The 25,630-nt window shown below is 37.5% G+C and overlaps 1 protein-coding gene across 3 annotated transcripts in view; it reads left to right on the top strand.

Annotated features, from left to right (window-relative positions):
• BCAT1 (branched chain amino acid transaminase 1) overlaps positions 1 to 25,630 on the top strand; it is a 102,971-nt gene that overhangs the window by 43,850 nt on the left and 33,491 nt on the right. For all 3 annotated transcript variants that reach the window (XM_041736841.1, XM_041736842.1, XM_041736843.1), the window contains exons 4-5: positions 8,779 to 8,889; positions 11,227 to 11,346. In XM_041736841.1, coding sequence (XP_041592775.1) covers positions 8,779 to 8,889; positions 11,227 to 11,346 — 231 coding nt within the window. The remainder of the gene's footprint in view (positions 1 to 8,778; positions 8,890 to 11,226; positions 11,347 to 25,630) is intronic.

Genomic DNA, 25,630 nt, shown 5'->3' with positions numbered 1-25,630 from the left:
AAATGATTTTTTTTAAAGATTTTATTTATTCATTAGAGACACAGAGAGGCAGAGACATAGGCAGAGGGAGAAGCAGGCTCATCGGGTGGGGAGCCTGATGCACGACTCAATCCCAGGACTCCAGGATGACAACCTGAGCCAAAGGCAGAAACTCAACCACTGAGCTACCCGGGTGTCCCAAAGCTAAAAATGATTTTGATGACCTTGGTTTTTGAAAAACTTGTTGGAAATCTATTTAGATGAGTTGAGAATGCTAATTTGCCTAATTTTGTCAATTCAGATTTTTGTGCCCAGGATAGTTTAAAAAAATTTTAAATTACTATTAGCCTTTGTTAAATAAAAATTGAAAGCTTTTCTATATTAGTCTCCACTTACAATATAGATACAAAAAGTGTTTCGCATGAAGAAGTGGATTGTGTATGACATTAGTTGTCAATTGCAATATAACAGATTATAGCTTAAAACAATCACCATCATTTTTTTTTTTTTTTTTATCTTTCATGATTCTGAGGGTTGACTCGGATGGCATAAGTGGTTCATGCTTGGGGTCTCTCCAGCAGTTTCTGTCAGATAGTGACTGGGGTTGGAGTTAGCTCAAAGACTTCCTGACTCTTGTCTGGTGCCTGGGTGGGGAGACTCAAAAGGGTGGGTGCTGAAAAGCCAAGGCTCTGCCAGAGGCTGTCTTTCTCCATGTGGTCTCTCAAGTATGATGGCTTCAGCATAGTCAGACTTGGTAATTGGTGCCTCGGCTTCTCAGCTTTGTATCTCAAGAGACTGAACCCTGTTGGAAGCTCTACTTCTTTTAACATCCTAACCCCCAAATCACACAGCATGACTCCTACCATAACTATTATCATGGCCATCACAAAGCCCCACTCAAGTTCAAAGAAAGGAGATACCCCTTCTTGACAAGGAATGTCAAGGTTATAGATGAGCATGAAGGACTGAAAATATTGTGTGACTGTTGTTGGAAATATAGTCTTGTGATATGTATCAGTGATAAATGGGAAGGTAGAGGAATGCATTTAATTTGCTTTTTTATCAGATGGGCTCTTAGGTTTAGCAGGCAAAATATTAGGATATTGACATAGGAATTTAGGAAGTGTGATTGCCTTATGCAGAGAAAATGAATCCTGGAATTTTCTGAGGCATATTCTTTCAATTTCCTATTTACTTACTTGTTCAAGGGATGTCGAGTGCCTGCTTGGTTCCCTGGAACTGTGCAGTGTGCTCAGGATTGGATGACAAGCAAACTAGCCATGACCCTCAATTTTTTTTTAAAATTTTATTTGTTTATTTGACAGAGCACAAGCAGGGGGAGCTGCAGAGGCAGAGGGAGAAGCAGGCTCTCTGCTGGGTTGGGGGCCTGATGTGGGACTCGATCCCAGGACCCTGGGATCACAACCTGAGCCAAAGGCAGATGTTTAACCGATTGAGGCCCCCAGGTGCCCCTCAGCAATTTTTAGAAAATCTTTTAACCCCCCACTAATAGGCAGATACTTTATTACAAAAATCTTCTTCCCAAATGTATTCAAAACGCTCATGTTTCAGGCTTTTTCAAACCTATGACTGTTTCTCTTATACTGACCCACTTATGGATGCTACTTTATTGGATGCCAACCTGAGTTTAAGTTCAGTAACAATTGTAACTGTATTTTTTAAATCCCAAAGTGAGTATATGAGCAATCTTTTTTTAAAAATATTTATTTATTCATGAGAGACACAGAGAGGCAGAGACACAGGCAGAGGGAGAACCAGGCTCCATGCAGGGAGCCTGACATGGGACTTAATCCCGGAACTCCAGGATCACACCCTGGGCTGAAGGCGGCGCTAAACCGCTGAGCCACCCGGGCTGCCCCATGAGCAGTCTTCTTAAAATCTGTTCTCCTCCACTCATCAGCTCTATTGATTTTAGAATGCTTTATTTCAAAATCTGCAACTACATGTTGTTTTTATTAATTATGAAAATATTTTTTAATAGATGCGAAGATTTCAAATAGTGAAAAATGAACCATGAGTAGGGAACTTGGATAAAATATGAAACTTGATAATAGTTAATTTTCCAGTTGAAATACTCAAATAAAACATAATTTGATAAAAATGGATAACATATATACTATTATTTAATGAATACTTACAAATGAGTGCTCGTAGAGCTACCATCTAGATATAGAAATAGTACACTTGAACATCCCAGAAGGTTTCATGTGTTCCTTCCACATCCTAAATCCTGTATTTACTGGCAACCATTGCCTTTACTTTTGTGATAATCTTTCTTTGATTTTCTTTTTCAATTTTTTAAAAAAGATTTTATTTATTTGACAGCAGAAGCAGGGGGAATGGCAGAGGGGCTCCCTGCTGAGCAGGAAGCCTGATGCAGGGCTCGATCCCGGGACCCTGGGATCATGACCCAAGCTGAAGACAGATGCTTAACTGACTGAGCCACCCAGGCACCCCATGCTTTTCTTTTTAGGTTATAAATATCTCTAACACTATAGCTTTGCCTCTTTTTGAAACTTTTTGTACATGGAACTGTATTGTGTGTGTGTGCACCTATTGTTTGAGCTCAATATTGTGTAAGATCTATTCATCCAGAACGAGCACAAACATCTGTAGGGCCTGGGACAAAAGTGCAAACAGAGACGCCGTGGTCTACCCACTGTCTCTCTTCCTGCCCTGGCTCCATCCTGTACCACAAGGAGCCTCACACACATGTGGATGCTCACACCATCTGTAAACAGATGACCCTTGGCCATCTGCTGGTCAGGCACACCAGTGATACTACCTGTTTTCAGTGGGATGAACCTAAGAAGAGTCATTCAGGCTCTGAAAATGGGATCAGGGCCATTTGGGCAGGAATTCTATGGAAGTGGATACTTGGAGCCTGGTCTAAAAAAGGAACCTAGGTCCAGATGACTACTTGCCCCAAGGAAAGTTCACAGCTGGAGGAAGGCAGAGGTGAGAGGCCCTCTAAAGTGTGGAGCTCAGGGAAGAGGCCCCAGTTGCCTAGTTCTAAGAGTGGTAGAGACCGCATTGATGTATTCCTTGTATGCTGTTATGTGAATATATTCAGTTTATTGTTGATGGACATTTGGGCAGTTTTTTTTCTGTGAACATTCTTGTACATAGTATGCTGGTGAACTTGTTTATAAGTTTCTTTAAGCAGTTCTCAAAGTTTGGTTCACGTGCCCCTAGGCCTCCTTTCGAGAGGTTGGCAAGGCTAAAACACTTCACGTTAATACCAAGACCTTGTTTTTCTTTTTCACTATGTGTTGACGTTTGCAGTAAGGCTCTGACACCAGCTTCTTCTGCTAGTTAGCTATCATATTCTTTAGGGCCAAGCGTTATAGTATAAGGAGTGTCAGCTTTACTTAAGAATGTTCTTGGTGAAATGGCAATAATTATTAATTTTATTAAATTTTGACTCGAGTAAATGTCATTTTAATCTGTGTAATGAGATGGCAGCTTTGCCTAAAGCACTTCTATACTCTTAAGTACTACTACAGTTATCTCAAGGAAAAGTAATTGTGTGTTGTGGACTGAATCTGCTGCTTTTTTCACCTAGAACCATTTTACTGGAAAGAACGAACTATGGTTATTCAGACTTGGGCATTTTCAGGTGTTTTTCTTGAAAGCAAATGAAGTGAGAGCCTGCCACTTCAAGCAACACAATGGACTATATTTGTTGCCACTGATAAAATTCTAGCTTTCAAGTAAAAATTAGAATTTTGGAAAATTTGTATCTGCCACCACAAGCTTGAGCCTTTGCACTATTAAAGAGTTTTTTGATGATGTTAGTGGTAATATTAACAGAGTTGTATAAAAAAGTATTAACCTTTGGAAGATCTGCATAACTTAAACCAGTGTCTTCCAAATAATCATTGTGTGGCATTACAAATTTATGCATGAGTTAAGACCCATTCAAAATGCAAGACAGGGATGCCTGGGTGGCTTAGAGGTTGAGCCTCTGTCTTCGGCTTCAGTCATGATCCCAGTGTCCTGAGATCGAGTCCTGCATTGGGCTCCCTGTGAGAAGCCTGCTTCTCTCTCTGTGTCTCTGCCTCTCTGTGTTTCTCATGAATAAATAAAATTTAAAAAAAAAAAATGCAAGACAGACTGTGATGGCTTCTGCTGTGTCAATTTGGCTGTCTGAACTGCAGTCCCCAGAATTGAATTTTTAGTCTCCTTCTAGTTAGAACACCTACAAGACACTCTCTTGTGACTGATGGAGGACAGAGGGAGGCATGACCATTTTATTGAATACACATAACCTTCTTCTAGGTATTCAATCAAATGCCGATCTTGGTGCTGTGTAGAATTTTGTAGATATGATTGAAGTCTCTCTGATCAGCTGACTTAAAAGGATAATTTTTCTGGGTGAACCTGACCTTAGGATTTCTGTGAGGTAAGAGATTCCACACATAGTTAGACTTAGCTTTCTTTCACTTTGTGTCTCCCTTTCTGACTGCCCCTTGTGAATGAGGTGCAGCTCATGCCTGCGGTTCCCAGCCTGCTTGTCATCTTCTCTCCCTGTTGGCCTGTCTTCCAGATTTCAGACTTGCTCAGCCAGTTCCTTATAATAAATCACATTAGCCAATTTCTTATAATCTGGTAATAATATCTGGTAATAATATATGTATCTCCTGTTTTGCTTCTCCAGTTGAACTCTGATACACTATTGGATTTTACTAAATTAACACTATGAAACTTCAATGATAGGGTTTCAAATGCCACATTGCATCTAACCTTCAGGTGACCACTTGTCAATTTTTGAAGTGGTAGCAGAGAAGAAACCACAGTTATCTGAAAAGGCTGTCAGAAATACTTCTCCCTCTCTCAACTGCATATCTCTGTGAGATTGGAGTTTTCTTATTGGACTTCAAAACAATATACCGCAAGAGATTGAATGCGAAAGCAGATATAAGAATCCAGTGTCTTTCATTAAGCCACACGTTAAAGATTTGCAGTAGTAAAAACTGCTGCACTTAACAATAATCCTTTTGGAAAATACAGATATTTTTCATTAAAATATGTTAACACATCATGGTTCATTATTAAATGAATTTAAATGGCTCCCTTCTAATTTCTAATATGGTAATTATTGATTGAATAACTGCACATATAAAAGCTTTTGGGGGCCTTCATAATTTTTAAAAATTTAAAAACCTCCCGATACCAAAAGATTTGAGAAATAGTTTATAAGGATATACCAAGGAATAGTGCTGCTTGTCATCATACGTATCTTCAATTTTACAAGGTAAAGGAAATTATTTTCCATAGTGGTTTTACCAATTTTTATACCCAGCAGCCATGAATAAATATTTTTATGGTTCCAAAACTTTGTCAATTCCTAATATAGTCATTATTTTAAGATTTTAGCTACATTTGTATAATGGCATCTGATTATTGTGGTATTAATTTCCACTTACTCTGAGAGGTTGAACACCTTTTCATATATTTATTGGGCAATTGGATATCTTATTTAAATCTTTTTCTGGAAGTGCTTTATATATTTTGAGTATTTTAAGTATCTTCTTTTACTCTGTTCTTTTACTCTTTGTAATTTTTTGATGATAAGAAATGCATTTAAATTTTAAGTTGAATTTATCAGTCTTTGCTTTTTATTTGGTAGTTTTGCATCTTAAACACGATCTTTGAACAAAGATTTTTTTCATACCCTGAGATCATAAAGGTGTCTTTCTATATTTATTGGTTTTTGTCTTTCACAGTGAGGCCTTTACTCCTAGAAGGTGATTTTTATATGAAGTAGAAATCCAATTTGATTTTTTTTCTCCCAGTGGATACCCTGTTGTTCCAGCACCATTTAAAAGGACTGTTCTTTGGTCGGGGCTGGGTGTTGTAGACGGTTAAGTGACTGACTCTTGGTTTCAGCTCAGGTGGGTGATCTCAGGGTCATGAGATTGGGGCCTGCATCAGGCTCTGAGCTCAGTGCAGAGTCTGTTTGGGATTTTTTTTTTCTCCCTCTCCCTTTACTCCTCCCACACAAGCGTATGTGTGCGTGCGCGCGCATGCGTGCAGGTGCACATAGGCACTGTTTCTCAAAGTTTTCTTTCTTTGTTTTTTTTTTTTTTTTTTTTTTTTTAAGGACTGTTCTTTTTCCTCTCCTATGCCATGCCACTTCTATTACATATATATGGATCTGCTTCTGGATCTCCATTTCCCATTGCATGGTCTATCTGGATCTCTGTTCTGTTGTTTTACTTGTCTATTTGCACAAATACCACACTGTCTTAATTTCCAAATCATTAAGTCTTGATGTCTGTCTGGAACAAGTCCTATTTTATCTTTCTTAAAGATTTTATTTATTCATGAGAGATACAGAGAGGCAGAGACACAGGCAGAGGGAGAAGCAGGCTCCATGCAGGGTGACTGATGTGGGACTTGATCATGGGACTCTGGGATCATGCCATGAGCTGAAGGCAGATGCTTAACCATTGAGCTACCCAGGCATCCATTATTTTGCCTTTCAACCGTGCTTTGCATGTTCTCAGCCATTTGCTTTTCCTTATAACTCTTAAACTCGGTTTATCATGCCAATTAACTTGTAATTTAGTTTATTAAAGGAAAATAGAATCTCTGATGTGATTTCCATTTGTATTGCATTGAATATATACATCAATTTGGGAGAATAAACACCTTTATGATATTGAGTCTTTGGATCCATGGGTATGTGATTGCTTTCTGCATTTAGTTAGGTCTCTAATGACTTGATAAAGTTTTATATTGTCCTTATGGGTCTTCTTTTAGGCCCTCACTGTCCCCAAATGTTCCTCTCTCAATTCTATCATAAATAGTGTCTTTACTTTCTATTGCTGTTACATCAGAATACAATTTTGCATTTGGTTACCTTGCCTAAACAAATAATTTCAAAACAGTATGTTGTTTTTTCTGGGTTTTCTACATATTTAGTCTTATCTATGTTTCATCATCTATGACAGTTTTATTTTTTCTTTTCAACCTAATGCTTTTTATCTAATGATTTGATGTATTTGCCTTATTATACTTGTATAGTATTGAATTACAGTAGTCATAGGCAATTTATTATATCCCCACTCTGAAAAGGAAAGCTTTAAATTTCATCATTAAGCCGAATGTTTGCTGCAAGTTCATTGTAGATATTTATCACTTACCAAAGTTTCCTTTTATCTGGGAAACTTAAAAAAAAAAAAAACCTCAAATGAATGTTTAGTTTCATTAGTTGCGTTTATTATATATCTAATGAGAAGATCATATAGTTTTTTTTTATTATCTAAGCTGTTAACATAATGAACCTCATTAATTGATTTTTCTTTTTTTTTTTTTCTTTTTTTTCTTTATTATTTTTTTTTTAATTTTTTTTTTTAATTGATTTTTCTAATGTTAACCTCTGCTCCTGAGATAAATCCAACTTTGTCAGGTTGTGTTATCCTTTTGTATAATTTTGCATCTGTGTTACTTAATGAGATAATCATATAATTTTTACATATATTTGAACCTACATGAGGTGCATACAATTTTAAAATTAAAGTGAAGTAAATGGAACCCAATGAATTACTTTCTTTAATCTCCAGTAATGCTTCTTGAATTAAAATTTAGTTTTGTATTAATAATATAGCCTCACAGCTTTACATTAGAAAGAATTTGTGTGACATTTCGCTTTCTATGTCTTTTTGTTTCAGGTGTGTTTCACATGTTCTCTACTGGGTCCAATCTGACAACCTTCTCTTTTAACAGAGGCTTTACTCCGGATACATTTAATAAGTTAGATTTTTGCACTTAAATCTAATGTAGTGCTTTGAAATTGTGCTACATGATTGATTTCTTTTCTCATGTGAGCTGAGTTTTAAGGCTATAAGCTTCTAAAGGCCTATTATTCAGTTCAAAAATTTTCTAATTTCTATTATTTTCTTGACTCATACTCTATTTAATGATGAATTTCCTTTTTTCCAAAATGTTGACACTTTGTAGTTCTGTTACTGATACTGATTTCTTATTTATGGTTAGAAAATATGTGAAAAGAGCATGCATTCTGCAGGTGTTATGTGCAGGGTTCTGTATGTCCACTAGGTTAGTTTGTTGTTCCTGTTGTTTAAATCTTCCATATCTTTACTGAGTTTCAGCCTGTTTGTTCTGGGAGATATATAGAGAGCCAGTGTTAAAATTTCTCACTAAAATTGATTTTTCTCTTTGTGTATATCAGTATGTGGCTACTTCAGAATCTTTTAACCTCCATGCCCAGTGGTTTGTGTCATGGGGGTAGGGGGCATTTTGAGAAAAGTGGCATGCCTCTAACATAGGAAGGTCTTGAGCTGCTTAGTTTCTGTGATTTGGGGGCTAAACCAGCCCTGGTCACATCTAGATTATCTACTATCCAGAGTTTGAATGAGCCAGATTAAATGAAAGAATGCATGGGTATTTAGGGCAGGGTGCCGTGGATTCTTCGCTTCCATTTTCACTATCTGGGCAGTTAGCCCATATTGTGTGATTGGAGAGGTTTTCTTCCCACCTCCATTGAGGTGTCATTTAGCAATATGGCTCCTGCTAAGTCAAGGATAACTTTAAATTCCTATCAGATTTTGGTACTAAAAGAACTTCTTTTTAGCCAGCTATAAGACCCAGGCTGTCAACTGTTGGCTTTTCTAGATTTAGCGATCTTTGGTTTATGCAACAGCTTGACATGATGAAGATAATGGGTGCCCATAAGAAGTCAATCTTTTAAACACAGAGATTGTTTTCATTTAGTTATCCCCTGAGATTTATTTCTCTTTTTATCTTTAGTTATTTGAAGGATTGAAGGCATTTCGAGGAGTAGATAATAAAATTCGCCTGTTTCGTCCAGACCTCAACATGGATAGAATGCACCGATCTGCTCTGAGAGCCACTTTGCCGGTATGTAAGTTTAGGAGTTTCTTTTGTGTTTCTCTTGATGTAATGGGTCACTGAATTTACCACAAAACAGATCATTGCTGAATACAGTTGAACAATGCAGGATTTAGGAGCGCTGACCTCCAGGGAATTGAAAATCTGTTTGTAACTTCTGATTCCCTAAAAACTAAGCTAAGAGCCTACTGTTGGCTGGAAGCCTTACCAAAACACAAACAGTTGATTAACACATATTTTGTATTATAGAGACTTGGTTCTTAGAGTAAGCTAGAGTAAAGGAAGTGTTAATAAGAGAATCACAAAGAGAAAATACAGTTATACTACTGCACTATATTAAAAAAAATCCACATGCAAATGGACCCATGTGGTACAAACTCACGTAATTCAAGGGTCAACTGTAGTTAGATCAATACTCAGTACAAACCATCTGAACATTTAAGTTACTTCTTATCTACTTTGTAATCAGGTAAAAATACAAGGAAGTAACCAATACCACTTGGCAATTCCACAGTCTTTCTTCATGAATGTCTAGGTGTGTGTGGGGTGAGGGGGAGGATTAATGTGTATATAGGACATAATAGGATAAGGAAGAAAACTCTACCTCAAACTAAAATAAGTAAAATCTGAAGACCCTATGAAATTTATAATATGTGAAGTGGAAAATATGGTGTGCCATGCAGATATTTTGGGAGTATTTTGCCTAATTGCTTTGGACACTAGCAAGTTTGCAGTAATTTAATTATTTTGATACTTTGCCCCCAGCTTATTTAATAAAAAGACATCAAAATGGTTTTTCATGCCGTTGGTTACTGTCTATAACATTGTTAAAGAGCAGAATTCTTTATACGGTGGGTTAGATTTAGATCCTAAGGTTCACGTCTAGGTAGGAGGTGTCTTAGATTATTTCCCTTCCCTGAGACACGATCAGTCTGCCTTTGTGAACCAAAGGAGTCTTTTTCTTCTTTTACAAATCCTGTGTGCCTAACTTTCAGGAACGTAGCCAAAGCTGTGATTTGAAGAAGCCCAAGTAACTATTCCTTTTTAGCCAGGTTTTTCCTTTTCCTCCCTATTTTTGTAACCCATGTTTCACCCACTTCCTTCCGAGGCCATAATAGAGTACCAGAAGGAAAACGAAGGTAAGTTCTTTGGACTAGTTTCACTCTTGTGCCATTACGGACAAATTACCAGGAAGTACTTTAAAGTGGGGACAGAAGGAAAGGGAAGTAACATCTTTTGGACATCAGCTCTGCCATAAACTGTGTGATGTGGTTTTACATTCCTTCCCTGTTTAGTCATAACTAACTAATGTAAGCCTCAAGAAGGTATGTCTAAAAAAAAAAAAAAAGTGTGTTAAACATCTTAGTAGCAGCACCTTTGTACCTAGAAGAAAACTCAAGCCCTGAGAATTTAAATGACTTCTTCCACAGAGTAAAGGAACAGGGCGAGAAATTGGGTGCAAGTCTTCTTAATTCCTAGTCAAGTTCTATTTCCACTAAATCTTCAATGACTTAGGGTGATGATGTGTCTTATATGATTGGTGATCTCAATTTCTATATGTGCTGTGATTGCTGTTGTAAGTTCTCATTTAAGTAGCCAATTCTTGATGTCATGAGTTGTACTCGGATGTGTGTTTCTGACTCGTTTCAACTTTGGATAACCCATGACATACATCTCTGAAAGTACATTTCTTTGCCCTGTTAAGTGAGTAGAAGCGACTTATTTTACAAACTGTCACTTATCTAGTATATGAAAACCTTTTTCTCCTTCGAAATAAATTGCTCTTTGCCTTTGCCCATTTTCCTGTTGGATCATCTGTGTCTTTCTCACTATCTTAACATATTCCAGTTAATGATCCTTGGTTAGTTATGTGTTGGAAGTAACTTCACCCAATTTGTTGCTTCTTAGTGCAGAGTCTGCTTAAGGACCCTCTCTCCCTCTCACACTTCCCCTTCCCAATGCTCTCGCACAAGCTCCCCCTCTCTCAAGTAAATAAATCTTAAAAAAAAAAAAAAAAAAAAAAAAAAACAACAGCTCTTTTCTACTTTAAGGTGACCAAAGTTTTTTTTTTTAATTTTTACTTTATAAAAGTCTTAGTGTTTTATCACATTTAAATGTATAATCCAGCTATAGTTGATATTTGCTGTGGTAAGAGGTAGGGATCCAATATTTTCTTTCTTCTATGGAGATAATCCATCATCCCACCATAATTTTAGAGAAAAAAAATCACAGAAAAAATTTGTTTATTATTACTGGTTTTTTAACAGTCTAAAGCTTTCATGAGGATCATTTCTTATTGCTACAGTGAAGGAAAAACACTATTCATTATGATTTCCGTTCTTTCAGGTATTTGACAAAGAAGAGCTTTTAGAGTGTATTAAACAGCTTGTGAAATTGGATCAAGAATGGGTCCCATATTCAACATCTGCTAGTCTGTATATTCGTCCTACGTTCATCGGAACTGAGGTACAAATTGACTCCCTGTTTCAGGCTGGGCAAGTTATCATCGTTTATTCATATGTGAAACTTCTAGTACATAATTTGAAATAGCCCCCAGTAACACCATAAGTGATTCCTTTCTCCTGATTATCAAGACCAGGTGTCAGCAAACATTTCCTTTAAAGGCCAAATGGTAAATATTTCAGACTTTGTGGGCTGTATGTATGTATGTTTGTTTGTTGTTCTTGTTTTTATGGGCTGTATGGTTTCTGTCACAACTACTCATTTCCACCATTGTGGTACAGAAGCACCACAGTTACCAATGTCAATAAGTCAAAAAATGAGCAAGGCTGCTTAATTAAGATTAACCAGTATTTCCTCATATTTTCCTGAGTTTCCTCAGAGACATTCCTCAATGTAATGTCTCTTTTCTTGACAGCAGTTCTCCAAGGCAGAAGTGGTGATGGTTTTGAAATTTGGAGGAGGGAGAGCTGCTGCTTTTTATTTTCAGTTTTCTGAAGTCTTGGGATTACGGAGGAGTGGCAGTGGAAGGCCCTGTTCCTCCATAGGAAGTGTTGAAAATGAAGTTCACAATGGGAGTTAGGGAAGGATCTTGAGAGCTAGAGTCATAGCTTTAAACAACATGGCCATAAGATCTGCTGGTAGGTCACAGCATACTGATGAGTGCCCTTGAGAAAGGACATGCATGGAGAAGCTAAGGCTATTTGTGTGGGTTGAGTATGTTCTATAAAGACCCTATCACTTGTCTCCTTCCTCTTTTAGGCAGCTGTGGTCTTATATGGAGGGATAATTGAGGTGGGGAGGCTGCGTGTGGGTGGCAAGTAGAGGGACTGTGGCATATGGAGATCTTTAGGAATAGGGAGAATGAGATGGCAGTCTTTACTATAATCTCATCATTCTGCTCTCTACTAGGTAATTGTATGCCTACCAGGTTCTCTACTCTGCCATCTGAATGCAAGAAATAGGGAAATATGTAAGGCCATAGAATAAATACCTAAATGGTCCTTTGGAATCCTTTTGATGCCTTTTGAAAGACTATTAAGAATCTAGATAATGAATTTTGTGAATTGAGGTCTCCCTAACAAACTTGAAAGAACTGGGACAATTAAAAAAGTTATCTACTCCTTATGTCTCTGACATTTTAATATTAATGAACTTCTATTTTTAAATTTTATATATTTTTTCAGTTTTTATATTAATTTTAGGATAGGAAGAAACCATTTTTAAAGGTTGTTGAAACATTGTTAGTAATCTGGGAGCACTGTCTTACATTTATTCTGAAGTACTTTCTCACTCTAAGATCTGATTCTTCTATTCTGAGTTTGAGAGTTTTTGTCATGAATAAATATTGAATCTTGCTGATGCTTTTTCTGAATGTCTTGACATGATTATGTGGTTTTGTCCTTTAGCCTGTGATTATATTTATTCATTTTTTAGTATTAAAACAACCTTGCATTCCTGGACTAAATCCTGTTTGGTTACAGTGAATAACTCATATTAAATCTTGTATTCAGCAAGTATTTTGTTAAAAATTTATGTCAGTGCTCCTAAAAGGTATTGGTCTGTGGTTTCCTAGTGTATTTAGTTCTGTTATTTAGTAAGTTGTTAGGGTTCCAGAATCCTATTATCTAGAGTCAGATAAGCTTTTAAACCTGATTTTATAGTCCAGCCTGCTGTCACAATAATCCTCCTTATTGGTGGTCTTCAACTTTTTGCATTTGAATCACCCAGGGATGTATGTATATATGTATTTTTAGAGAGGGGTAGGGTCAGCGGGAGAGGGAGAAAGAGAATCTTAAGCAGACACCACACCCAGCATAAAGCCTGACATGGAGCTCAGTCTCACAATGCTGAGACCATGATCTGAGCCAAAATCAAGAGCCGGATGTTTAACTGACTGAGCCACCTAGGTGCCCTCACCCAGGAATTTTTTAAAATACATATTGACTCCAATCCCCAGAGATTCTCATTGAGTAGATCAGAATGGTGATTCTGATGCCTGCCCAAATTCAAGAATCTCAGAGACCAAAGCCGTGTCAAGTAGTTCTCTCCCACTATATCAACTTACCTATTTGATTATGCTTTGGACCTCAGAATCAAGAATTTTTTAAAATCTGCTTTGTAAGTAGTAAGTTAAGAATCAAAGGAAATAACTGATATTTGGTAAGTCAGCATTATTTATGTTTGGTTGGTATATTTATATCAACTAGAATTTTTCTAAGTAAAGGTACAGGCCAAAAAACAATTACTTATAATTTGGAAATGAGCCTAATACAAATAATGCTCATTAAAGCATATGGATTTAAACATTCGTACACCACTCAGATGTTATACAATCTAGTCTGGTAATTTTTATGCACTGTCTTTTCATGGTGGCTGCATTTGGTAAGTGAGGTACTGGCTGGAGGATTAGTCCCAGTGGCTCCCAGTTCACTGGGATTCTTTCATCAGGGATGACTAACTTTTGCTGGCTTTTTCTTTCTTTTTTTTTTTTTTAAAGATTTTATTTGGGGTGCCTGAGTGGCTCAGTTGGTCAACTGTCTGCCTTTGGCTCAGGTCATGATCTCAGTGTCCTGGGATCAAGGCCCACATAGGGCTCCTTGCTCAGCAGGGTGTCTGCTTCTCCCTCTGCTCCTCCCCACCCCATCCCCACCCCACCCCCTGCTTGTGCATGCACGCTCTGTCTCTCAAATTTTTTTAAAAGATTTTTTATTTATTTTAGAGCACAAATGGGGGGGGCGGGTAGGGGACAGAAGGAGAGGAGAAGCAGGCTCCCCACTGAGCAGGGAGTCCGACGGGGTGGGGGGGATCCTCTCAGACCCTGAGATCATGACCTGAACTGAAGGCAGGTGCTTAACAGACTGAGCACCCGGGTACCCTTTTCCCAGCATTTTTAGGTTACTTGACTTCTTGATGGCTCTGTATTGTCACTGGCTTCACAGAATAATTCAAGGCTCACCTCTGTATCAGTTACCTGATATTTTGGTCTTATCTGCTGCTGGCTAACATCAACATTTTTCTCTCATGTTCTTTTCATGGTTAGATTAACTGATTAAGTGGATCTTTGATCCAAGAAGTATTTTTGATTTCTCTGAATGAGCACATATATGTTGGGGTAATTTACTAAGTGATATTACCCCCTCCTTGAGCTCATGTTCTCAATCTCTATTCCTGGGTGTGGTATTCCCCTGTGTGTATAGAATACTCAGTATTCTAAACAAGCGTATTTGTACTGAGCTCCAGCTCAGATCCAAATAATCTAAATTTATGGAGCCAGGATCAGAGACTCTGCATTAAAACAAACTCTCCAGGGATTTCTTAACTACTTTCAAGAGTATCACCATCTCAAGCCTTGTGAGAGAATTAACTATACATCTAGCAGTTTTTACTGCTTTATTTGTTCCAGGGATTGCAAGCTGGTACCAGGTAGAGATATCTCTTTCTCTGAAAGCTCAGCTTCATCCCATGGGTAGGGTGTTGTTTTCACTTTCAGGGGCCATGATATAATAGTCTAATAATTATTCCTTCTCATGCCCAGTACAATTTGGTAGCTGCCACATAATAGGGTGGTTCTAATGCCAACTTTTGAGTTTCATTGTATTTGCAAAGTGTTCTTTTTTTTTTAATTTTTATTTATTTATGATAGTCACCCACAGAGAGAGAGAGAGAGAGAGAGAGGCAGAGACACAGGCAGAGGAAGAAGCAGGCTCCATGCACCAGGAGCCCGACGTGGGATTCGATCCTGGGTCTCCAGGATCGCGCCCTAGTCCAAAGGCAGGCGCCAAACCTCTGCGCCACACAGGGATCCTTTTTTTTTTCTTTTTGTTTTTTTTAAGATTTATTTATTTGACAGAGAGAATAAACAGGGGAAGCAGCAGAGAGCAAGGGAGAAGTAGGCTCTCCATTGAGCAGGGAGCCAGAAATGGGGCTCAATCCCAGGACCCTGGGATCACAATCTGAGCTGAAGGCAGACACTTAACTCACTGAGCTACCCAGGTGCACTGAGTTCTGTTTCTTGACATGTTTTATAATTAACTGACCTTACCTTTTTACAGATTTACATAGGTAATACCTATGTATGAATGTTTTTGTGCAATTCTTCATGTCTTTCAGGCTTCTTTGATAATGATTGGATCCATTACTAAAATTCTTTTTAGATTTAGGATTATAATAAACACAACAGTATTTTATTGGAACACTTATAATTAGCCTTAATATGTAACCAGTGGATAGAGATTGCCAATAAAAAATACCAGGCTGCCGGTGGGTAGAAATTTAAAAAACAATTTTTTCTATAAGGTTCATATTATTAAAATACTAAACAGCACATAAACCTCTTGTAATAAATTTTAAATTAGAGGATAAAATCATTCACATTACCAAAGGATTTCTCTTTAAAAAAGAATTTTAGCATCCCTTTAATATCTTCTGAAATATTTATAGGTAGGTAGAAACAAAGAGAAACTGAAAGCTAGAGTGCTTCAGGCTACTGCTGGTTGTGTCAACTGGAGATTAAGATAAAATCTGAAAGCCTAATATTTAAATAAAGAACATTTACATGAACAGTCTCTAAATTTTCACTTTATCAGACAAGAAGCTAAAATTATCTGGCTGTCAGGCTCAATACTGGGTACCGAACAACCTTATATTTTTGGAAGCTGGGTTTTGCTGATTTTAACATGTTTTATGCAACTTCATTCTTTTCAGTAACTCCAAGCAAGTACAATTATATAGACATACAAACAGACACAGGCTTTACTTCCTCAGTGATTCTAATAAGTGTATAGGTGCTTTGACCATAGTCTATAGCAAAATAAGCACAACCACGGAGACTCAGAAATCCCCTTGTGTGATCATGGCTCTCGGCCTTTCACTCTTCCAGTTTTGCTCAGGGTCCTCTCATCCCACTGGAGGTAATTAAAACACTGAATAAGGGATCCCTGGGTGGCGCAGCGGTTTAGCACCTGCCTTTGGCCCAGGGCGCGATCCTGGAGACCCGGGATCGAATCCCACATTGGGCTCCCTGCATGGAGCCTGCTTCTCCCTCTGCCTGTGTCTCTGCCTCTCTCTCTCTCTCTCTCTGTACGACTATCATAAATAAATAAATTGAAAAGAAAAAAAAAAAAGAAATAAAACACTGAATAATAGCAGGGCTGAGAATCAGTGTCACGGAGAAAGGTTGCATCTGATGGTCTCCAAGTCAGCCCACCCTGCCCCTTTGATACGTCCCTGGCTGACTGCCACAGATCTGCAAGCTACCAGCAGATTTGACTTTTTCTGTATTCCTAGACAAACTAACCTTGGCTTATATGGAAGGTGATAAATCTGTCCTATTCAGTTAACTCAGACTTCTACATTCAGACCGCCCCAAATAAACTTCTGGAGTTGAGCTCAACTAGAGAAGCAGTCTGCTTTTGGTTAATTCCAACCTCAGATGCACAGAATACAATCTTAACAGTGCAGAACATTTTCAATCACTTCACATAAACAGTTTCCCCATTCACAACTTCTGGAAATCTTTCAGGATGACGTTTTCATTAGAACTCGCATTTATAAAACTGCTGCTGCCAATTGGTCCACTCCTTGGTTTCTGGTTCACTGCAGAGGGAGCTTAAGGACATAAATTTCATAGACATGTCTTTCTTTTCCTTTTATCACCTTGTAAAATCTTTATATTACACATATAATGTAACGTATAATAATAACAGTTCCCATGAAAAGAATTCCCTTTATTCACTGTCTTTATTTATGCTCATACATCTTATATCTTCTTTTCTCTCCACAATTAGCCTCTATAACTGAAAAAATCTGAACAGATTTGAAAACTAGGTATAGCAGCAATTTGTGATCATATAACTTGTTTTGTCCACACTTTATTTACTTATTAAAAAGATTTTATTTGACAGAGAAAGAGTGAGCACAAGCAGGGGGAGCAGCAGGCAGAGGGAGAGAGAAGCAGGCTCCCTGGCAAGCAGGGACCCAGACACAAAGCTCGATCCTAGAACCCCAGGATCATGACCTGAGCCAGAGGCAGACGTTTAACCAACTGAGCCATCTAGGTGCCCCTTGCTCACACTTTTAATGTATTCTTTTGCAATCCTATTTGAGATAGATATAGATCTATATAGATACAGATTCCTTCATTCATTTGGCTGCTTATAAACAACATTAAACTCTCATTTGTATAACTCTGTTGACATGTTTCAGTTGTTTTCAGCCCCATCTAAGTATCTTCAGACCTTGAGTTTGTTTTTAGAGATCCAGCTTATTTGCATTGATGGTAGCCTGTGATAATCAGCTTGTTATTATCAGCTACCATCCACTGCTGCCAATGGGCAGCCTCTCGAGGCTGTTCTTGTCCATTTCATCCTTATCATATGGGATGATTGTTGTTGTCTTCAGTTTTACTCTTGGAGTTGTGGTGCAGCTGGTTACTACCTCTCAGTTCACAGCACTTCCCATCATGGACGCTGATGTTCTGCTCTATGTTTCCTTATTCCCTTCCATCTTCATTCCCTACTCTATTCTCATCTCCTCCTCCCCTCCATGGAAATCATCTCATGTATTAAATGAATATTCTTTCAGTTTGTGTTTTTAAGTGTATGTCTTATTATATGCCTGGCATTTTAATTTCTACAGATGGTTTTGTTCTATAATTCTTACATATCCTAATGTGTCCCCAAGGCACATTGTTTTTCATTTCTGTGTAGGTTACTATGTGTATATCCAGTCCATAACATCTGACTGCTGGAAAGTTCTCCAAGCTGGACACCTGCCACACTTGGCCCAGTTCCCTTTCTGGGATTCCATTTCCCTGCTACCTTATATAATACTGCAGGGAGCATTGACAATATACAACTCGGAGGATTCTTGAAAGAGTTAGTGTTTCCCAGCAAGATGTGCTTGGCCTGTCTTACTTTCACAATCCAGGAAAGTTCTGCTGCTTTTCAGGGAAGTCCTGGTTCTTTTTGATGAAATATAGTCACTTGTCTGATGCTGTTGCCAGCCCTTAGCATTATGAAGCTCTCCTAAATATCAGGTATGGTGTGTGTGAGTAGGAGCTGCTGATAATCATTTTTGAGATGAGGAAACAGCCCCAAAGAAATGAAATAAGAACCCCTGTACTCTTAGCCTGTGGGGCGGGGTCTAGGGATACAGTGCTGTGCAAAAGCCCCATTTCTGCTCTCAGGGAACTCAGTATCTGGTGCAGTAGTCCCTTTTCATAAGAGAAACCCACAAAATGAATGTGTACTGACAGTCCTGACAGAGGAAGGTCCATGCTGCAGAGATGTGGAGTGTGGCTCAGTAACAGCGGTCAGTGTGGAAAGGTAGTAGACCAGACTCCTAAGATCTTTTCCATCTTGTCTAATATCGGTCCACCTTTGTGTCGATTTCCTTTCCTTCTCTAACAGCTTTCCTGCTCTCCATTGTATTTGATCCAACCACTCCAGATATTATAATACATAATATATTTTATATTACATAAACACACACAATCATTCAATACATACACATGTTATAGAACACACCAACATCTTATGTTCAGTTATAATACTTCCAAGTTTAGGAATATCAGTTTTCACATGCAAACTTGTCAGTCTATTTCTGGGATTTTATTTTTATTACAAATTTTTAAAAATTCAGGTATAACTGTCAGCTATAGAACATAATAATCTAATACTTGCATATATTGCAAATTGACCACCACAATAAGTCTAGTTACATATGTAGTTACAAAAAATTTTTTTATGACAACTTAAAAGATTTACTCTTCTTAGCAACTTTCAAATGTACAATATGGTATTATTATCTATAGTCAACATGCTGTATGTTACCTCCCCAGGACTTATTTTGTACCTAGATGTTTGTACATTTTGATCCCTTTCACCTATTTCTCCCATCCCTTACCACCTGCCTCTGGCAACCACCAATCTGTTCTCTGTATAAATGTATAAATGAGCTTGTTTTGTGTGTGTTTTCATTTTTGTTTTAGATTTTAAATAGAAGTGAGATCATTCAGTGTTTGTCTTTCTCAGTCTGACTTATTTCACTTAGCATAATACCCTCAAGGTCTATCCATGTTGCAAGGCTGGATTCCTTCTTTTTTTCATGACCAAGTAGTATGCCATTGTATGTGTATACTACATTTTCTTTATTCATTCATCCATCAGTGGACATTTAGGTTGTTTCTGTGTCTTGGCTATTGTAAATAATGTGCATTAAGCATGGAGTTGCAGATATCTTTTTGAGTTAGTGTTTTTGTTTTCTTTGGATAAGTACCCAGAAGTGGAATTGCTGGATCATATGGTAGTTGTATTTTTAATTTGTCCGAGAGTCTCCATACTTGTTTTCCATAGTGGCTGCACTAATTTACATTCCTGCTAACAGTGCACAAGAGTAGTTTTCTGGGATTTTAGAGGAGCAATTTAGGGGAGGGAAAACTATCCGGTAACAAGCTCAAATATTACCAAAGGTATTTGAGTTGGAAAGCTTCCTTTCCACTCTCATTCTCATCCAGAGTTCCACAATTGGCCTCCTTCCAAACAATTCCTGTTGCCAGCTTTTCTTACATCCTTCCAGAGGTATATATTCATACTTTTACCTGCATACTTGTGTTTGTACATTAAATATTATCCTCCTTTTACGAAACTGGCAATAGTTCTTTGCTCAGGTTCCCAGACTCAAAGATTTTTACACACACATTCACATATACAAACAGAATTTAAAGAAAATAATTAAATACAAAAAAAAAAAAAAAAAGAAAATAATTAAATACAAAAATCTGTGCACCCAACACCCAGTTAACATTAGAATATGACTAATACAGTTGGGATTAGAAAATGACTAATACCATTAAAATATTTTTTAAATATTACCCTTTCTGAAATATTTTTCTTGATTCCTCTTCTCTCCCCAGAATCAACTGGGAGTAGTACTCCATAGTTCATTCTTTATTCTCTCTTCCTTTTATCTCCTACCCCCAAATATGGGATGATTTTATTATGGATGGACAATCGATATATTTGAGTTTTGGCTACTATAAATCTGTGCACATGTCTTCTGATGGACATATGTACTTTGGTACTTAGGAGTTAAATTGAATAGAAGGATATATGTGTGTTTTGCTTTACTAGATACTGCAAAACAGAATTCCAAAATGCTTATACTAGTTTATTCTTCCATCAGCAATGTTAGAAAATTCTATTTGCTTCATATCCTTGCTATCACTGGTAATATCTTGTTAATTTTACCCATTCTAACATATGTAGTCTTATTGTTTTCATTTTTATTTCCCTGAGGACAAATTATGTTGAGTACCTTTTCATATGTTTGTTGCCTATTAAAAATCCTTTTTGGGAAGCCTGGGTGGCTCAGAAGTTTGAGCATCTGCCTTTGGCTCAGGGTGTGATCCTGGATTCCTGGGATCGAGTTCTGCATCAGGCTCCTTTGTATGTAGCCTGCGTCTCCTCCCTCTGCCTGTGTCTCTGCCTCTCTTTCTGTGTTTCTCATAAATAAATAAAATCTTTAAAAAAAAAATCCTTTTGGGAAGTATTTTTGCAAGTCTTTTGCCATTAAAAAATGATTTGTCTTTTTAATTTTTCTTTTTATATTCTAGATATAAATCTTTTGTCAGAGATACATTTCACAAAGTAACTTTCCATTCTATGACACATCCTTTGTCAGATAAACATATTGCAAATAGTGTTCTAGTCTGTGGCTTGCTTTTGTGTCTAGTCTTTTTCAGTCTTACTGGTATCTTTTAGAGAATGGCAGTATTGGGGCACCTGGGTGGCTCAGTCAGTTGAACATCCAACTATTGGTTTCTGCTCAGGTCATGATCTCAGGGTCATGGGATCAAGTACCACAGTGGGTTCTATGCTCAGTACAGAGTCTGTTTGAAGTTCTTTCTCTGCCTTTACCCCCGCCCCTCTTTCCAAAATAAATAAATCTTTAACAAAAAAAAGTATTTATTTTTAATGTAACTGAATTTATTTTTTTCTATATATTTTGTGGGTTTTATGTGTTTTAAAGAAATTCTTCCTTACTCTGAGGTTATACTTCTGTTTTGGAGTTTTGCTTTGTCATTTAAGTGAAATTCAGTTGGGGATGCCTGGGTGGCTCAGTGGTTGAGCGTCTACCTTTGGCTCAGATCATGAACCCAGAATCTGGGGATTGAGTCCTGTGTTGGGCTCCCCCTGAGGGGCCTGCTTCTGCCTCTGCCTATGTCTCTGCTTCTCTCTCTCTGTGTCTTTCACAAATAAATAAATAAAATCTTAAAAAAAAAAATCCATTTGGAAGCAAACTTTGTATGAAGGATTCAGTTTTCCTTTTCTCCATATGGATACCACATTATTACTATTTATTGAGTGGACTAGCCTTTCTTCCCTGATTTATAGTGCCAGCTGTTGATATGTTAAGTTTCCATAGATGAAGCCTGTTTTTGGCTCCCCAAATGTACCTTTTCTCTTTCTCTCTACATTTGTGTTTGTCTTTTTTTTTTTTTTTTTTTACACAAATGGCAGCCATACTGTGAACAATTTTTTTGTATTACTGTTTTTGCATTCGAATTTGTCTTAAAGATCCTTCCACATCAGTGCATATAGATCTACCTCAATTGTACCCATTTTCTTAGCTGTAAGGTACTCATTCATACATATTTACCACTTAGTTGAATATAGGGTACCGTAAATTATAAGTAACAAATTGTTTTATGCACCAAAATGGAAAAGCATCGCTAAACTATGATGTATTACTTTCCTAACAATCCTGATTGATGAATTACTCATACTAGCTTTTTTTTTTTTAATGGGTGTTTTCAGAGGACATCTGCAATTCTTCCTGCCATCATTTATACTGCTCAGCTTGTGATAGGCATTTTTAGCTTTGCATGTATCTTAATAAAAGTGAACACAGCTTTATATTCATATGGATTTCTTCTGCCAGAGGTCTCATGAGAAGACTGGTTGATGCTTTGCAGGAAAATATTCAGTTGCATTTGTTCAAGGTTACTACAAACATTTATTTGACTAATACCAAATACATGTCCTGCTCCTGTTTTTGCACCTTTCTATGCAGTAATTTTTCTTTTCAGTGCCAAATCTTACTGTAACTTTTTAAAGAGATTTTAAATGGCAAACTCAACATGTATGGCATCACCAATGGCCATAAGCCATTGGAAGTACTATCAGTATGAACAGCTAATTCCAAGTCTGGTAATGCCAGCTCTGCCATGAGGACTACTTAGCCAATAGTAATTGTAAAATGCTAAGTCTGGATTTCAGACATGTTAAATGTGAGAAAAAACAGACATCTTAGAATTAATGAAATAAGGTTGCAGAATTTATGCAACCATTTTGTTGATATAACAAACATAAGAATAATTATTAGTAAATTGAATAAAATGAGACAGTTACATTTGGGAATCTTGAAAATGCAGGCTCTCTTCAAGGAATTCATGTTGTAGACGTATTCCCCCTAGTTCACATGAAGACGTATATTCAAAGATACTTATTGCAACTCACAAAATTTCTGACAGTTTGGATCTGAATATGAAAGGAGAAAGGTCAAGTTTTCCTTTGGGCCAGAGAACCTGGATAAATGACCATTTGTTGGATGGGGAAGAGTGAGGGAAAAGGTTTTTCTTGCATATTTGTTGGAGCAGTAATGGGTAGAAGCTAGAGTTCAGTTTTGGGCATGGTAACTTAAGCTTGAGTTATCAGCTTAAGTTGATAAATTCTAGATTAAATTCTAGATCTACAAGTCTGGAATTCAGAGGAGGGTTTGGAATTTAATACATTCTAGTGTTTAACATATAATACCTTTAGAGTCAAAGGTCTGAGCGAAGTTATTAAGTGAAGAATTCTAGGTACTGATGAAAAGGAGGTGAGGACTAAGCCCTGGGGCAGGCCAGCATTTAGAAAGAAGGGAGATCAAAAGGAATCAGCTAAGAAGTCTGAGAAGTAGCAACCTATAAGGTAGAAAGAAAAATAAAGAGGGCTTGGTGTATCAGATGCCAAATAAAGGATGTGGAAGCATTGATCAGTTGTGGCATATCCTGCCCACAGGACCAGAGAGGTGAGGCCCAAGAACTGACCATTAGATTTGGCAATGTGAAGGTCCTTGGTAAAATGGTTGTTCTGGAGTGGGACATGTGGTAAAGGGAATGTGTTTGTTTTAGATGGGAGATACTATGGCATATTTCTAAGCTGGTGAAATGATCCAGAGGAAAGGGAAAATTAATAAAATATTTAAAAGATTTCCCAAGCTCTACTTCTGACATGGTTCTACTTCTGAGGGTGACTATATAGGCAGGCAGCAATGTGTGACTAGATGAAGTTGACAGAAGTAGAGTGCATCTGTTTCAAACAGTTAGTTCTTAGGGCTTCCTTGAGTGTAACATCCTTTCCCTTGCATCAGTCTACTCAGGATCTCAACTTGGTCAGCTGGGTTGGGACTTGCCTATTCGGGGAGCATCTTCATTGCAGTTGTCAGCAACCTCTGTTGGTCTAAGTTGTCTCTCTATTCCAGGCCCATTTTGTGCTTGGCCCAGTCAATTGAACAAAACTAGATGGAACCCAAAGTCAAATCTGAGTCCTGAGGCTAGGTCAGTGAGGAGATCTTGGTTTTGAGACCATTCTTGATATAAGGAAAATGCTACAGGAGCATTTTCCTATCCTTTAGAGAACGGGTCAGCAAACTTTTCCTGTGAAGCCAGGCAGCTACTCATTCTGCTTTGTAGCACAAAAACCTCAATAGGCAACACATAAATGCATGAATGCACGTATTCCAATAAGACTTAAAAAAAAAAAAAACAGGAAGCAGGCTAAAGTTTGCTGACCCTTGATCTAGTCATTTCAGAAAGGGAAATGAAGCATGCTTTTTCTAAGAGTGACTCATTCTGGCTCTTCTGGGTACTTCCCTATCAAGTTTTTTTAACCACTTGTTTAATAATCCATGCTAAAATTTCTATTTAGGGTTGATTTCAGATATACCAAGCTGTATTTCCCAGGGTATTGGTATAATAATCTTGTCTTTTTCCCAAGCTCTCTCATTTCCCACAATTTCAACATTGAGTGTTGAATGTAAGTTCCATGGTCCCATCTATAGTCATCCTAATGTCACCTTCATGTTTTGCATGTTGTTTCATACTAAATTTTTTTTACCACTGTTACTGTTATAAGTGAGTATTTATAAAAACAATAATAATTGCTATTTGTTGAATGCTTGAAAAAGAGGTACTGGGTGCTTTCCACAGTTTAACTTAATTCTTGCATTGATGCTGTAAGCAGTTACTATCACTGCATTTATATAACCTTAGACAAGACAGGTAGGTGTTCTTTTCTCCTTATCATTAGTTTTCTTTTAACTATGTGTTTTCTGAATTTTATGGTCATTCTTATTAAAAGCTAAAAAAGAGTACTAGCCTTTCTTTTGTCGAGTGTTAAATATATACTGTCTTTCTCTTTGAAAGGCCTGAGATCCGCCTACCCATTTTACAGCCTCAGAAAATTCTGGACATTAGCTTCTCTCATGATATTCTTTGAATGTCTCCATATGATTTCTGTTAGCTTAGAGGTCAGCACTGAAGAAAATAAGGCAGGGGACAAAGGAACATTTTCTCTGTAGTGTCAGTGTGATATAGGATTAGCATATATTTTTTTTTAAATCAAAGTAGCTCAAATATGGCAAATAAGTCATCTAGGTTGTTTTCACACCTCCTTTCTATAAACAACTTCTTACTAAGATGAAGAGTCATTCAACAAATATATAGCAAACCTGGTATAACCAACACACAATGTTCTGTGTAGGGGACAAAGATGGCCTTGCACTTCATGGAGTGTAGAGATTAGCAAGAGGTAAAGAATTAAATATTTGTTAAGAAAGAGTGATAGACATCTAAATGCACAGAAGTGCAGGATGCTGTAATAGCCTATAACACAAGCACCGAACTTTGTGAAGAGGGCTCATTTTCTGGAATGACATTTAAATCGAGATTGAAGTATATTACTTAGAAAGGGGGGGGGGGTGTCTTAGTCAGCTCTGGCTGCCATAACAGAATAACACAGATTGAATGTCCTAAACACTAGCATTTATTTTCTCACAATGCTGGAGGCTGGAAGCCCAAGATCAAAGTGCCAGCAGGATTAGTTTCTGGCAAGGTTTCCCTGTAGATGTCCACCTTGCTGTGTCCTCAAAGAGCCTTCTCTGTGTGTGGAGAGACTGAATTGGAGAGCAAGTTCAGAGCTCTTGCTCTGATGTCTCTTCATCTTATAAGGACACCAGTCCTGTT

The sequence above is a fragment of the Vulpes lagopus genome, chromosome 21 (assembly GCF_018345385.1).
Source record: "Vulpes lagopus strain Blue_001 chromosome 21, ASM1834538v1, whole genome shotgun sequence".
In the NCBI taxonomy this organism is placed as follows: Eukaryota; Metazoa; Chordata; class Mammalia; order Carnivora; family Canidae; genus Vulpes; species Vulpes lagopus.
This window is presented reverse-complemented; position numbering and strand designations above follow the sequence as displayed.